This window comes from Aotus nancymaae, unplaced genomic scaffold (assembly GCF_030222135.1).
Source record: "Aotus nancymaae isolate 86718 unplaced genomic scaffold, 86718_ANA_hifiasm-v0.15.2.pri h1tg000036l, whole genome shotgun sequence".
NCBI lineage: Eukaryota > Metazoa > Chordata > Mammalia > Primates > Aotidae > Aotus > Aotus nancymaae.
In genome coordinates, this window is record NW_026988450.1 from 3,184,284 (window position 1) to 3,199,256 (window position 14,973).

A 14,973-nucleotide genomic window follows, 5' to 3' on the forward strand; every position below is an offset into this window, starting at 1 on the left:
ATTTTGGTCTCTGTTTGATATCATTTTTTTTATTCTTTTGTTGACCAATTTTCTGTACTCTTAAGTTTTAGATATGCCTTACAGAGACAGAATATAGGGTTTTCCTTTTGCTTTTGTTTTTGTTTTATTTTATTTACTTTTTTTTTTAATTGTAGTGTAAAATCCTTTATAAGAAGCCAAGCATGATGGCTCATTCTTGCAATCCCAGCACTTTAGAAGGCTGTGAGCAGATCTCTTGAGGTCAGAAGTTCAAGACCAGCCTGGGCAACATAGCTGAACTTTGTTTCTACAAAATATAAAAAGATTAGCCAGGAGTGGTAGTGTGGGTGCCTGTAGTCCTACTCAGGAGGCTGAGGCAGGAGTATCACTTGAGCTGGGGAGGTCATGTTAGGGCTGCAGTGAACCGTGATGGCTGTAATTCTGCCTGGTTGATAGAGTAAGACTCTCTCTCTCTCTCTCTCTCTCTCTCTCTCTCTCTCTATATATATATATATATATATAGATATGAGCACATTTATTCTATTTACCTGCCGTATAACTAATACCTTATTTTGCTTACATTCTGACACCTTACCCTGTGCCTTACATTTTTCTGTCACATTTGTTTCGTTTTAATCTCCTTTTCTTTGGGGATTGATTATAAACAAATTGTTTATTTTTTTCTGTGTATTTATTTTTAAGTTTCAACATATTTCACTAAAGTAGTTACTTTTCTTTTTATACTTCTAGTAAATGATTAGCTGAAAGATCACATTTTCTAAAGTTCTCACTTTACAACAGTGGCCCAGAGTATTTTGTAGACCCTTGAATGTTCTTTGCATACTTTTAGAGGATCTGGAAGTTCAAAACTATTTTCATAACAAAATGTAGATGGTATTTGCCTTTTTCACTCTAATTCCTTTATAGGTATAAAGTGAAAGTGTTCCAGAAGCAAAACCATGTGTGGTATCACAAGAGAATGAATGAAGAAACATATCAGAGATCATCTGCCTTCCATTAAACAGACATTAATCTACACATTGCCACTCTTCTTGCTAAAATTTTTGGGAGTTTTTCTCATAAAATGAGTTATTCACATTAAGATGTAAGGGGCTAATCTTTGTTATTTTAAGTGAATTCATAAATATATATTTTTAAATTGTAATTTGATTTTCTATAATGGAAATATAGTTTTACTTTCTATGGTAGGATGTGAAAGACATACCACATAAAAATCTGCAAAATTTCTTCTGTAAGATTTTAAGAATATTAAGGGTTCTTATTCCAAAAAATTTCAAACTATTTACTCTTTTATACACTTGTACAGAGAGATTACTTTAGAGATTACCACTTTTACATTTGAAATAGCTAGAGATTACAAAATATATCTTTAACTACTAAAATATAATGTTAAATGTTACTGATATCATCCTTCTATGTAAGAAATTTAGATCACTTTAAACAAACCTATCTCCTATTCAGTTTCTGATGTCTTTGTCTTGTTACAGTTAATAATAAATTTATGTAAAAATTTCAACCCTTCCACTCCCTCTTTCTCTTCTGTATTTCTTTTTTTTTTTTTGCCTTTCCATTTATATATATATATATATATATATATATATATATATATATATATATATATATATCTTATTGCGTTTTAGGTTCTGGGGTACACGTGAAGAACATACGAGATTGTTGTATAGGTGTGTGTACATGGCAATGTGGTTTGCTGCCTTCCTCCTCGTCACCTATATCTGGCATTTCTCCGCATGTTATCCCTCCTCAACTCCCCGCCCCCCGCTGCCCTCCCCTAGTTCCCCTCAACAGACCCCAGTGTGTGATGCTCCCCTCCCTCTGTCCATGTGTTCTCATTGTTTGACACCCACCTATGAGTGAGAACATGCGGTGTTTGATTTTCTGTTCTTGTGTCAGTTTGCTGAGAATGATGGTTTCCAGGTACATCCATGTCCCTACGACGGACACGAACTCATCATTTTATCCTTCTGAACACTCCATTTTGCTTATTCCTTCAGTGCTGATTTTAACACTCCAAGTCTACATGTTTATAGAAGTCTGAATTTCACCTTCATCTTAAAAAAGTAGTTTTGCTATGTATAACATCTTAGATTGGCTGTCATTTTTATTCTATAATTGAAGTTCATGTTCCATAATATTCTATTTTTTCTTGTTTCTTTTGAGAAGTCACTTTCCAATCCAATTATTATTCCTGTAAAGAGAATTTTTTGTTTTTTTTTTGTTTTTTTTTTTTTGTTTGTTTGTTTTCTTGTCACTTTTACAGTGTTCTTTGTTGTCTTTGGTTTTCTGAAGACTCACGCTGAAGTGCCTTGGTGTGTTTATATTTATCTAGCTTTTGTTTTGCTTGTCTTCTGAATCTGTGTATTGACTTATTTTTATCTGTTTGGGAAAATTCTTCACCATCATCTCTTTAAATATACCTCTGTTCATTCCCTTTCTTTGTTGTGCTTGGGTTGGGACTCAAATTGGAAGTTTTATGTTTCTCACTGTAACACCTTTTTCTCTTATTCTCATGTATGTTTTCCTAAACTTTTGTCTCCAATCATTATTCTAGAAATTTTTTATTGAGCCATCTTTCTATTCACTAACTATTTCTTAGCTGTTTTTTAATACGTTGTTAAACCCAACTGTATGTTTTATAAATATTTGTATAATTTCTAATGGGAACAATTTATAATCTATTATCTCAGATGTACTCTGATGAAAATTTCAATCTTGTATCTTATATTCTTATATATAGCAAACCTAGTTAAATTAATGTCTGTATCAGAAAATTTCCATATCTGAAATGACTAAATACTCAGTTCTGCTGTCCATTGTTATTTGCCATGTTTTCCTCCTGATGTACTTTATGAGGTTTTATTTCCTTATATTCTTGATTATTTTTATTCTGTTCCAAGAAACAGTTCTTATGAAAATCTACTGATACAAGTAATACTATCGTCATCCAGAAAGGATTTCTATTTTCTTTAGTCAGGAGCCTGAGAGAACTCTAGGGTCATCATAAACCATTTCAAGCTTGACATTTTCTGGATCATTTCAGTGGCTTAAATCTGAGCTCCAGTCTTTGCAAGGGCTTGATGACTTCTGCCTTAACTTTGTTATTAGGATGTTATTATTTCTGATCCTAACTAAAAGCAGAGCATGTTTACTAAGACCTTCACATGTGGAGAATTCTGGACTTTAATGTTTTGTTCCAAACCTGTGAGATTCACCAGTGTAGCTGAGTCCCTCATGTGACATTTCTGTATAGAAAGTGCTTATATGGCAAAAATTGATCCCACATTTGTATTAACGATTAAACTCTCTCAATTTTCAGATTACTCTAATTTTTTCCTTGTTGTTCTTTAATATCTTATAAAATATCTAGTGCTTTAAGCATATTTTTTCCAGTTTCCTGAGGTAACATTAGATGGTGGGTTACCTATATTCTCTAGTATGCAGATACTGGAAGTGTAAACTGTCATATCCTTTCATTTTTAACTCATGTAATTATTTCGACACATTAAATATTTATTAAACCAAGTCATACTTTTCTTTATGGGATGGTTATCTGTTACGCTTCATTTACTCTTTCAAAACTGTCATGTTATCTGATCAACTATACCTGACCATGTAAGCAATACAAAATAATCAATTATTATAGCTGGTTCTTATTATGTTATTATTAACCAGTGAAATCTCTATGTAATGCATATGTTAGTAATCTAAAAGATTACAGAATACATTAGATAATTAGAAGAGCAAGGCATTTGGGTCAAATTCAAATTCTAACTTGTACCAAGTTTGATTCATTTGTTAAGCTAATTTATTTAAATCGCAATCCCTTAATTCATTAATTCAGGGACTTTATAGCTCAGAGCCTTATTGTAAGACAAACTGAGATAATGAGATGGTGAACAGTCTAATTATTTTAAAGGGTAAATATAATTAATGGAAAGAAGATGGGATCTATGAATAGACAACAGAAATATTCCAAAACTTGCATTTCAAATTCTTGCATTGTTATTTGTCAGTAGTTACCACATTAATGCTGTACAACAAACCGCCCCCATTCTAGCTGAAATACAACAATAAGTATTTCTTTCTCTCTGAAAGTGAACTGTTTGTCATTAGCCACCAGCATGAAGCTAGCTGGGCTTGGTCCAGGTGTTAAGCTGGGCTCTGGTCTGCTGTACGTGTTCCTATCCTAGGTATGAGTTTTTCATGGTAATGGCAAAAGCACAAGATACTAAAGTAACTCTACTTGTGTCCCGTTCATTGATATCCTATTGATGATAGAAGGTCTCATGAGCCAAAAAACAAAAAGAAAAACAATGTCTAAGGAGGGGAATTAACTCCGCCAACCATAAAGCCAATATAAATTATATAAAGTGAGAAATATATCCTTGCACATAGAGTTGTGATGAGAAAGAAATGGAAACCATGTGAATATGTTGTTAGAAATGTCATAATCATTTATTAAGCATTTATGTGTATGTTTGACTCTTAAAAAAGTCAGATCATAAAGAAAGGAGTGGCTTATCTCACAAAATCTTCGTTTGGAAATCGATCCACCTGTTTAAGCACTAGCGGCTAAAGAGTTAGTTTTATGCCATTCAATATAGGAATACACTAGCATAAATTGTATTCATGGAAGGTCAGTGATTAAAGGAGGACATTTATAATTCTCCCCTGTCAGGCACAGAGGAGAAGTACTGCACCGCCCTAGTGGTAACGCCGTAAGATGTCTCTCTGACTTGCTTCCTTTACTCACTTTAACATTGTGTATTGAAGCACATTCCCAATTAATAAAATGTCAGTGACTGGTAAACAGGTGGGATCCGTCAATGAATTCTATTACAAATAAATATTTTTTTCTGTAAGAATTGGTAGAGTGGGAAATATAATCCATGGCAGGTTGGATGGCATAAATAAACCCTGGATAAATGCTGATGGAAACATATAAGAAATTCTCATGAGAGGTTTACATTCATTTACTGAAGGTAAATCTGGTTTAATGTACTTTATTGCATCAATCAATGTGATAATTTTATGGGAGTTTATAATACTGCATGAAAAATATGTAAAGTATTTTTGATATTTATATCTAAATATCTTTTAGACATAAGGTATCTAAAATAAAAAGTTTTTGACAGTTGATTGCACTCCATTTTCTTGCAGATTGTCTACATGGGCTGGTGTGAGGCCCGGGAGCAAGACCCCCTTCAGGACAGAGTGTACTCCCCGACCTTCCTGGCCCTGAGGGGCTCATGTCTGTACAAGTTTCTGGCACCTCCGGTAACTGTTTTATCCAAGTGTATTGGTCTTTTCCATATTATCACAACAGATTGACACCAACTTAAAAACATCAAATAGTATACTATCAATATTTTTAAAAATATGATAGAGAAAAAATAGAAACCAGTTTATCTGATTTAACTTACTAAAAATATATTTTCTGACATTAAACATTTGCTTTATCACCCTGGAAAAGTCTGGAAATTAGTTATCTATAAATAATAAACCTATAAAATAATGGATCAAATTATAATGCTGTTAAAAATCCCATGAAGACATGGGAAAGGAGATTTTAAGAAGCATTTTCAAGCATATTTCAGTGTATTTTGTTCATTGAATAAAAATTAAAGAAATTAATATATCAGAAGTGGAATAAAAAAGAGTAAACTGTTTTAGAGCTCTACGTGAATGATGTTTACTAAACTTATTTTCAAAGGATTTTTTGAAAGTTTTAAAAAATGTATTCAGTACTTTTAATTACTAGTAATTTATTATTAGCAAAGAATAATAGGAAATCTCAAAATGCTAGCATCTTGTCTAGCTGTTATTAAATCTATCTCACCCTAGTGGTAATTCCATAAGATGATGTTAAGTCTCAGGTTGTTAGTTTAAATTAGAGGATTCCATACTTGGCAAACATCACAAATACATTCTGTTAAGCTATCATTTATGACAGTCAAACTATATTTATCTATGTTGTACGGGTCTCTCTAAGCAAAATCAATAGCATTTTTATCTTCTGTTATACTCTATATTCGAGTTATTGAGATTTGTATTAAATATATATAGATACCTATCGGACCTCTCTTGCTTTTGGAAGCATGTACTTTGCAGCACAGAAAACACTCAATAAATATTTATTGAATATAAATAGCTCATGGCAGACCAGTCTGTTGCAGGTTTAATGATACATAGGATTTAGAAATCATCAGGTCTGACTTGCTGCTGTTTTAAATGTCTGTGTCTACACAAAGCTTAAAGCACTAGGAAGACTGGGAAAAACTAATATTTATATATTTTACTCTATTCCTACTCTGCATAATTTCTTTGACAAGACAAGTAAGCATATGTTTCCAACCTAAGTAAGTGAAATAGCTGCATTGCGCTTTTGGTGTGTTTGCAATGTCACAGTCATCCTGGAATTTCTCAATATAAATTGTGTGTATTTAAAAAATAGAGCTATGTTGAGGTCTAGTATTCTCTGTATTTAACTGGTAAATAGAGAAAAAAATTAATTTGTTTGTGGAATGTAAATATTTAGTATTTAGAGGTAGAGAATACATACATTATTTAAGATACATAAGGACACTGGGCAAAGGAGAACTGTTGCACATAACAAATCGTTTGCTGAAAGCGTAAGACAAATGGTGACAAACCTTGGAATAGAGGAAACAAGAGTATTACGTAGGGTCCTTTATGGGCATAGCTTCACGATGAGAGACTAAATAGACACATCTGTGAAAGTTTTGCTTATTTTTCACCATACTTACGCAAATCAAACAGAGTGATAAATAACTTTCTCAAACAAATTACACATTATTTTCTTATCTCTTAAGGTAACCACCTGGGACTGGACGAGAGCAGAGAAAACATTCTCAGTTTATGAGATTATGTGCAAGATCCTCAAGGTATGATCAATAATAAGTCAGTATTTGAATGACTTTTCTTCAGCGAATAGTACCTCTGGGCTCATAAGTGGCTCACAAAAACAAATGATTCAGGGAATGAAAGAAGAGACAAGATAAAGACAAATTAAAGAGAAAGAAAATAAACTAGACAAAAAATAGAAAATACAGAATGCACAGACGTGCACTGGCACTCGGCTATCTGCTTAAATAACTAGCGAGCAGACTCTGCAGTCCCGCTGTGGGTGAGGGACGAGGGAGAAGCTCCGCAGGAGTTCACTGAGGAAGAAGAAAGTTAAGAAAGTTCAGCTGAAAGTAGTCTGAATTTAAATGTCGGTTGTTCCCACTATCTTTTTAATTCTTTTTTTTTTTCTCAATGAAATGCAAAAAAGATTTGGGTAAGACCTGGAATTAGAAAATGCAGAAAATATAAAGATAAAAGCAAAGCAAAGTTTTGTTGTTTTGTTCTTAATCTCGTGGCTCGACCATCTTTTTGTGTATGTGAAAGAACATACGATTGTCATGTATCGGTTGAATTTCATGCCATCCACAGGATTATCGCAATAGCAAGCCATCACAAATTCTGTAAAATGTCACATGGTTTCCATAGAATTTTTTAAAGAATTAAAATTGGAATAACCTATAAAACCTGAAGACTAATATATATTCATTTTCTACTGTAGGGTTTGTATGCTTGAAATCCCCACAGATTGATAATTAGATTCCTGCCTCAGGTTGACCTTGTTTCTGTATCCAAGGGGAACTAATTTCCCTGTGCTTTATTTTAGCTGTTTCTCTTCTGGTTAAAGTCTTAGCAGAGCAAAAAGTGCTGAAAAAGTTTAAATACAATAAAATGCATCAAAAGTATCTGACGGCAGAGAGACAAAATATAATTACCTCAAAAGTGTTCATAGTTTCTATTCCTTACAGAGAATTTTGGATTAAAGCTGAAGTTCTCTGAAGTGCAAAATCCAACTAAAAATATAACTCATTGATTGTTCATCTCTGTACATTCTTTGAGTTATTTTGTAGGAACGATGGTTTAAGGATTCCCTGAAATACTTGAGTGTATTGTTAGTAAAGAGGGGTCTGACAATTTCTAAAACAGGTACTGCTACCCAAGGAAAAGGAGATCATACCCAACTCCAGTTTTCTGAAATAATTGGCAAAATGACTAATGAGATAGCTTTCTAATTGTGTATTTTTAGCAAAGCTACTCATGGAATTAGAAAAGAAAGAAGGACATAAAGAAAAAGAAAGAAGAAGGAAGGAAGGAAAAGAAAGAAAGGAAAGAGAGAGGGAGGGAGGGAAGAAAGGGAGGCAGTGAAGGAAGGGAAGGAAGAACAGTGAGGGAGAGAAGGAAGGAAGGAAGGAGGGAGGGAGAGAAGGGAAGGAAGGGCAGGGAAGGCAGGAAGGGAGGGAGAGAAGGGGAGGGGAGGGGAGAGCAGGGCGGGAAGGAAGGAGGGAGGAAGTGAGGGAAAGAAAGAAAACTGCCTCAACAAATCAGCTTCATTTGTCCATTCTCTATCTATACACTAACATAACTTTTTCATAGTTATAATGCATCACGTATTTACATATTCTTACTTAGACTTAAATTATTTTCTAACCACTTTCCAAGTGGTTACATGATCTTTGAAATCCTATCTTTAAATTCCTCTCTTTAACAAAAAAGCTATTTAAACATTAGAACATAATGCAGTTTATTATAATACTTTAAAAAGGACAATTTTAAAGGAAATAATAACAATTATGTTTAGTTCCATCGCCATATACAAACACTCAATATTTTGTATCTCTGTTAAAATTTTTGACAAAGTAAGATTGTACAATTCATGATCTGCTTTTCTGTGTAAAAATATGGCTTGAGATTTTTTTTCTATGACAGTCAATGTTCTTCAAAAACACCGATAACTTTTTGACAGATTTCGTCTATCCCATCACTTGGCTGTATTCACTGAGTCTACTTTAAAGTTTTACATTTAGGTTTCTCCCGTCACTTGTTCTTGCTATCAGGCACATCACAACAATCATTCTTTGAATGGTTAAACAGAAAATTAAGTGCTTGCCATTTACCAGGTAATCTCAGCACTTGTTGTGTGGCTGAGAAAAATGCAGAAAATGCCACCACTTTAATTGAGCTTGCATTTTATTAGATGTTAAGTAAATCAATAAAGGAGACAAAAATAGTAAATAAGTCAATGAGACAAAATAATAATATGTAGGAAGGCCTGATCTTTGCTCAGAGACTTTTATGCAAATTCTTATTTCCTTTAGTCTAAATTCTGAGCTTTGGAAATCCCATGATGAAAAATATTTTAACATATTCAAGATACTAAATGCATGTGACCAAATTGCCTCCTACAAAAGTCATCTTAACTTATGCTGCCATCAGAAGTGTCTTTGAGAGTGCCTGTGATATTTACAGTCCGACCAAATTAAAATCAAAGACTACTTCTCATTTTAACTTTCTATATAAAATTTTCTATAAGCCTTAGTTTACTTGAATTTTTTTTTATTTAAGTTTTCGGACACATGTGTAGAAGGTGCAGGTTTGTTACTACATAGGTGTACATGTGCCATGGTGGTTTTCTGCTCCTATCCACCCTCCATCTAGATTTCAAGCCCTGCATGCATTAAGTATTTGTCCTAATGCTCTCCTCCCCCTTGCCCTCAAACTCCTGACAGGCCCGATATGTGATGTTATACTTGGGAAAATTTTTACATAGGTTAGTGAGGCCTGGAGATACGTATTCTCAGACATCAAATACAATGTAAATGTACCTTCAGTTGTTGTATGTAATTAAGGAAGCGCTCTCCCACTAGTAAGTACGATGTTGGTGCTTTATGCTTTGTGGCTTGACATCAGACACACAAAGCCATCCTTCAAGCTTCCCCTTTCCCAAAGGAAAATTGTAGCATAAAACAGAGGCGTGGCTATTGGATTTGATGCCAAATGGCTTATTTTCCTGTATGCAGATTACATTTTGGCCTTCTCCTATGTCAGGATCAGCAGTTGGAAATGATTAGTTTGATAAGGAAGCCAGTGAGATTGATGGGACTGGTGAGCAAACCAGAAGGAGAATCTTCTACAGCCCCACCCTCTCCTACCATGAGGTGGCAGTTCTGAGGCAAGCTGTGCAAGTTGTAGATTTCTGCCTCCAGAAAGCGACCCCTCAGATGAGGCTAATGAAAAGTCAGATTTGAATATCTGGATCACAGAACAACTGGCCTGTGACCATTAAGCAGGAAGATCCTGTCCCTTCTGATATGTTGATGATGAAGCTACATCAGTAATAACAAAAATGAAGTAATAAAGTTCATCTGGTACATGCAGCTTGCGTGTAAGTGCCAGGTATTGTCCTAAGTGCTTCGTATATGAATTCAGTTTATATTTATATGATCTGTCAGTTATTGTTATTCCCGTTTTACAGATATGGAAACTGAGGTCAAAAAGTTTAAGTAAATAGCCTAAGTTTACATAGCTAGTAAATTTCAGAGCTAAAGATGTGAAACTTGCAATGTCTGAAAATTCTGCACTCTTATACATTATACTACATTTAGTATGCTGTCTCTTTCTCTCTCTCAGTGTAAATATTGATAATTGGGGGAAAAAATGGGAACCAGAGAGCCAGCCTGGTACTGACGAGAGAGCAAAAGTTTCAGAATAAGAGGAGCTTGGCAACAAATTCCACTTCTGTTGCTAAAACCATTACCCTTTACAAGCGTATTGGGCACTGTGAACTTCAGTTCTTCATCTGTGAAATGCAGCTGTTGATGCATAGGGTGTTGTGAAGATTAACAATTTGTTAACTGATTTGTGAATGCCTTTTTGTCTATTAATTCACATTACAGTTACTCTGAGTACCTTCTGTGTGCCTGTAATATGTAAACTTTCCCAGAATTACAAAGAGGTGCGTGTCCTCTCAACAATGCAAACAAGTTTGTTGCAGCTGTAGTCAGCTTGGGTATGAGGCTGGTGTTGGTGTTTGGATGGAACAGATCATAGGAAAAGGCCGTAATAAAGCATATCAGCCTTATCTGGGGAACAAAGGATAGCCACTAAAGCATGTCAAGCATGGGGAGAGACTGAGCTTGCCCATTTAAAAATCCTCTTTGAATCCAGCATGAGATGGTGTTGAAGGGGTCAGAGGGGAGTGCTCCTGGGGCAACTTCCCGTCAACAAGGGCATGGCCAGTAGGCCAGGAGGAGTGAGGCAGAGGAGAGGGGATATTCAACACCTTCCCCTTTCAGAGCTAGCATTAGACTTAGCAAGAATAAGTCTTTGGGCCATAAGGATTATTTTTTAGTTTTTTTATGATACCGTTTTTCAGCCTGACATTACATATAAGTTTAAATTTTTGAATAAAATATACATAGGGAACAATATTATCACACTGATACTCTTCTAGAATCATTTTTAGAAAAACAAAAACAGAAAACATGGCTGGCAGGGTTGAATGAGAAGGGTGCTCAGAGTGAATGTAAGTGAGAGATGGGGAAGGAGGAAGAGGGATTGATCGACTAAGTAGATATGTTATGGGGAAAGTGAAATAGGAGCCTTATTTCTCACTGTCAGAGATGAGAGTCATAACTACAGAAAGGAAGAAGCCTAGAATAAACTCTGAGTTATTGGATTAGAATTAGAAATATTGCTCTGCAACCTCAGTTTGCAATGCATGTGTTTATACGTACATATGTGTATGTGTGTGTGTGTGTACATATATATGTGTTCAGCTGTACCTTACTCTGTCCCCAATATATCTGGGGTCAGAGAGTTCTCAATAGCAAGGAGCACACTCAGCAAAGCTCTCTGTTTCTCAATATCATTCTCCACTACAGAGAGCCAAAACTCTGTAGATAAATGTTTGATGACTGGGTTGTGGCATAGAAAGTAAAAGATGAGGCTAAGTCGTATTACTGTGCTAGAAAATAAAGAGGTGCTCAGAAAATGATGGAGACAGATCAAGAGACATAAAAGCTACTTCCAAGAGCATCCATTGGGCAAATTCAGGACAAATTGAGCAAGTCTTGGCTAAAATAAATGTTAGCAATGGATTATAACCCAACAAATAAAATGAGAAACCATGAGTCTATCTTCATAAAACTATGTAAGTGGAAAATTTGACAAGGGACAGAGAACTTAGATAGTTTAAAAGTACCTCCTCACAAATAACTTACTGTAATTATGAAAGAAGAAAGAAGAACATTACAGGGCACAAAAGTGACAGCATAGCCTTAATAAATTGATCAGAGTGAACACTTCATTAATGCCACACATCAAAAATTTTGCACGTCTGATATGGTAATAGACTATCATAATTAGCAGAATAGCAGGCCCATGACATTCCTGCTAAAGTAGTGTATAAATGAAATCTAACTAGGAGGAAGCATTGACCTAATATAATGTAAAGGAGAAAGCCAATGTAATCTAACCAAATCTAATGTGATTTAACCTATTCTAGTCCTGAGAAAATGTCCAACAAACCCAAATGAGGCATATTTTATAAAATAAATGTCCTATTTTCTTCAATAGTGAAATGTCCTATTTTCTTCATTTTCTGAGGAGTGTTTTACTTTCAATTACATAGCTGATTTTATAATAAATGCCATGTAGCATTGAGAAGAATGTATATTCTGTTGATTTGGGGTGGAGATCTCTGTAGATGTCTACTAGTTTCACTTGATCCAGAGCTGAGTTCAAGTCCTGAATATCTTTTTTAATTTTCTGTCTCAATGATCTGTCTAATATTGACAATGGGGAGTTACAGTCTCCCATTATTATTGTAGGAATCTACAGCTCTTTGTAGGTCTCTAATAACTTGGTTTGTTAATGTGGGTGCTCCTGTATTGGGTGCATATATGTTTAGGGTACTTAGTACTTCTTGTTGAATTGTTCCCTTTACCATTATGTAATGCCCTTCTTTGTCTTTATTAATCTTTGTTGGTTTAAAATCTGTTTTGTCCGAGATAGGATTGCAACCCCTGCTTTTTTTAAATTTCCATGTGCTTGGTAAATCTTCTTCCATCCCTTTATTCTGAGCTTATGTGTGTCTTTGCATGTGAGATGGTTCTTTTGAATACATCACACCAATGAGTTTTGACTCTTTATCCAATTTGCCAGTCTGTGTCTTTTCATTGGGACATTTTGTCCATTTACATTTAAGGTTATTATTGTTATGTATGAATTTGAACCTGTTATCATGATGTCATCTGATTATTTTGCACACTGGTTGGTGCAGTTTCTTCATAGTGTCATTGGTCTTTATATTTTGGTGTGTTTTTGCAGTGGCTGGTGCCTGTTTATCCTTTCCACATTTAGTGCTTCTTTGAGGAGCTCTTGTAAGGCAGGTCTGGTAGTAATGAAATCCCTCAGCATTTGCCTGTCTGGAAAGGATTTTATTTCTCCTTTGCTTATGAAGCTTAGTTTGGCTGGATATGACATTCTGGGTTGAAAATTATTTTCTTTAAGAATGTTGAATATTGGCCCTCGATCTCTTCTGGCTTGTAGAGTTTCCACTGAGAAGTCCGCTGTTAGTCTGATGAGCATTCCTTTGTAGGTGACCTGGCCTTTCTTTCCAGCTGGCCTTAGCAGTTTTTTCTTCATTTCAACCTTGGAGAATCTGATGATTATGTGTGTTGGGGTTGATCTTCCAGTGGAATGTCTTACTGGTGTTCTTCGTATATCCTGAATTTGCATGTTGGCCTGTCTTGCTGGGTTGGGGAAGTTCTCCTGGATAATATCCCAAAGTGTGTTTTCCATCTTGTTTCCATTCTTCCTGTCTACTTCAGGCACTCCAATTGATCATAGGTTCACTCTTTTTATGATGTCCCATATTTCTCAGAGGCTTTGTTTATTCCTTTTCATTCATTTTTCTCTAGTTATGTCTGTATGACTTATTTCAGCAAGGTGGTCTTCAATCTCCGATATCCCTTCTTCCGCTTAGTTAATACTTTTGTATGTCTCATGAAGTTCTTGCACTCTGTTATTCAGCTCCAACAGGTCATGTATGTTCCTCTCTAAACTGGTTATTCTAGTTAGCAGTTCCTCTAACCATTTATCAAAATTTTTAGCTTTGCATTGGGTTAATACATGCTCCTTTAGCTCAGGATAGGTTTCTTATTCTTTTAGTTTGTTCACATCTAGTGATACCTATTTATTAACTATCTCACATTATTATTTTTAAATGATGTCATTTGCACTCCATTTTTTTATGTCAGGTGTAAACAAAGCATAATTTTGTCAAAATATTTGAAAATAATTCTATATTATTTTGTAATGTCTCGTGATTCTCAAAATGTTTATTCTTTTTGTTAAAAAAGTTATATTCTCGCCACTTTTAAAAGATATTTCTAAAACAACACAAGGTTTTTATTGAAGTCAAATAGCTATTTATCAGCAATGTGACTTGGTAATAAAAAGATTCACTCACTTTATTCCATTAAGAATTTAATATGTACACAGAAGCTATCTAATTCTATTTTCCAATATTTGGAGTGAAAATAATTCACACATATACAAAAGAAACCAACATCTTATCTATGTCTCTCTCAAAATATATTTATGGAGTTTCACTTCCTCATTAAAGTGAGTCTAAGAGCAATATGTTTATTAATGATTACAGACTTCCATGTTGCAGAATCCCTTCAAGCTGAGTCAGAAGATGATCCAAATATTATACTGAAAATAAGCACTGGAAAAGCATTGCTGTTTTACATCCTAACATTTTAATTTACTACAATAACTTTAATTAAAATATGAGAGTATAACTATATTAGAAAAATCTACCTATCATATGCAAACAAATCTTTATGAATTGTGAACAAACTGAATACTTAAAATATTTAAATGTAATAGTGACTTATTTTCCATAATAATTTCTAGTTAGTAAAATTTTGTATGAACATTCATAACATATCCCTAATGTAAGAAAAATGCTAGAAAATGGGTTTTGTTACACAAATAATTTGGTGCCAATCTCAAGGATTCAATCTCAGGATGAGAATTATTTTTAATGTTCTATTTAGTTTAAATTTCTTCAGGTCTATTTCA

The 14,973-nt window shown here is 34.4% G+C and overlaps 1 protein-coding gene across 3 annotated transcripts in view; it reads left to right on the top strand.

The window, feature by feature from the left end:
* Positions 1–14,973, top strand: part of SNTG1 (syntrophin gamma 1) — a 758,808-nt gene that overhangs the window by 672,529 nt on the left and 71,306 nt on the right. For all 3 annotated transcript variants that reach the window (XM_064384170.1, XM_064384171.1, XM_064384172.1), the window contains 2 exons: positions 5,179–5,295; positions 6,852–6,923. In XM_064384170.1, the coding sequence (XP_064240240.1) occupies positions 5,179–5,295; positions 6,852–6,923 (189 nt within the window). The remainder of the gene's footprint in view (positions 1–5,178; positions 5,296–6,851; positions 6,924–14,973) is intronic.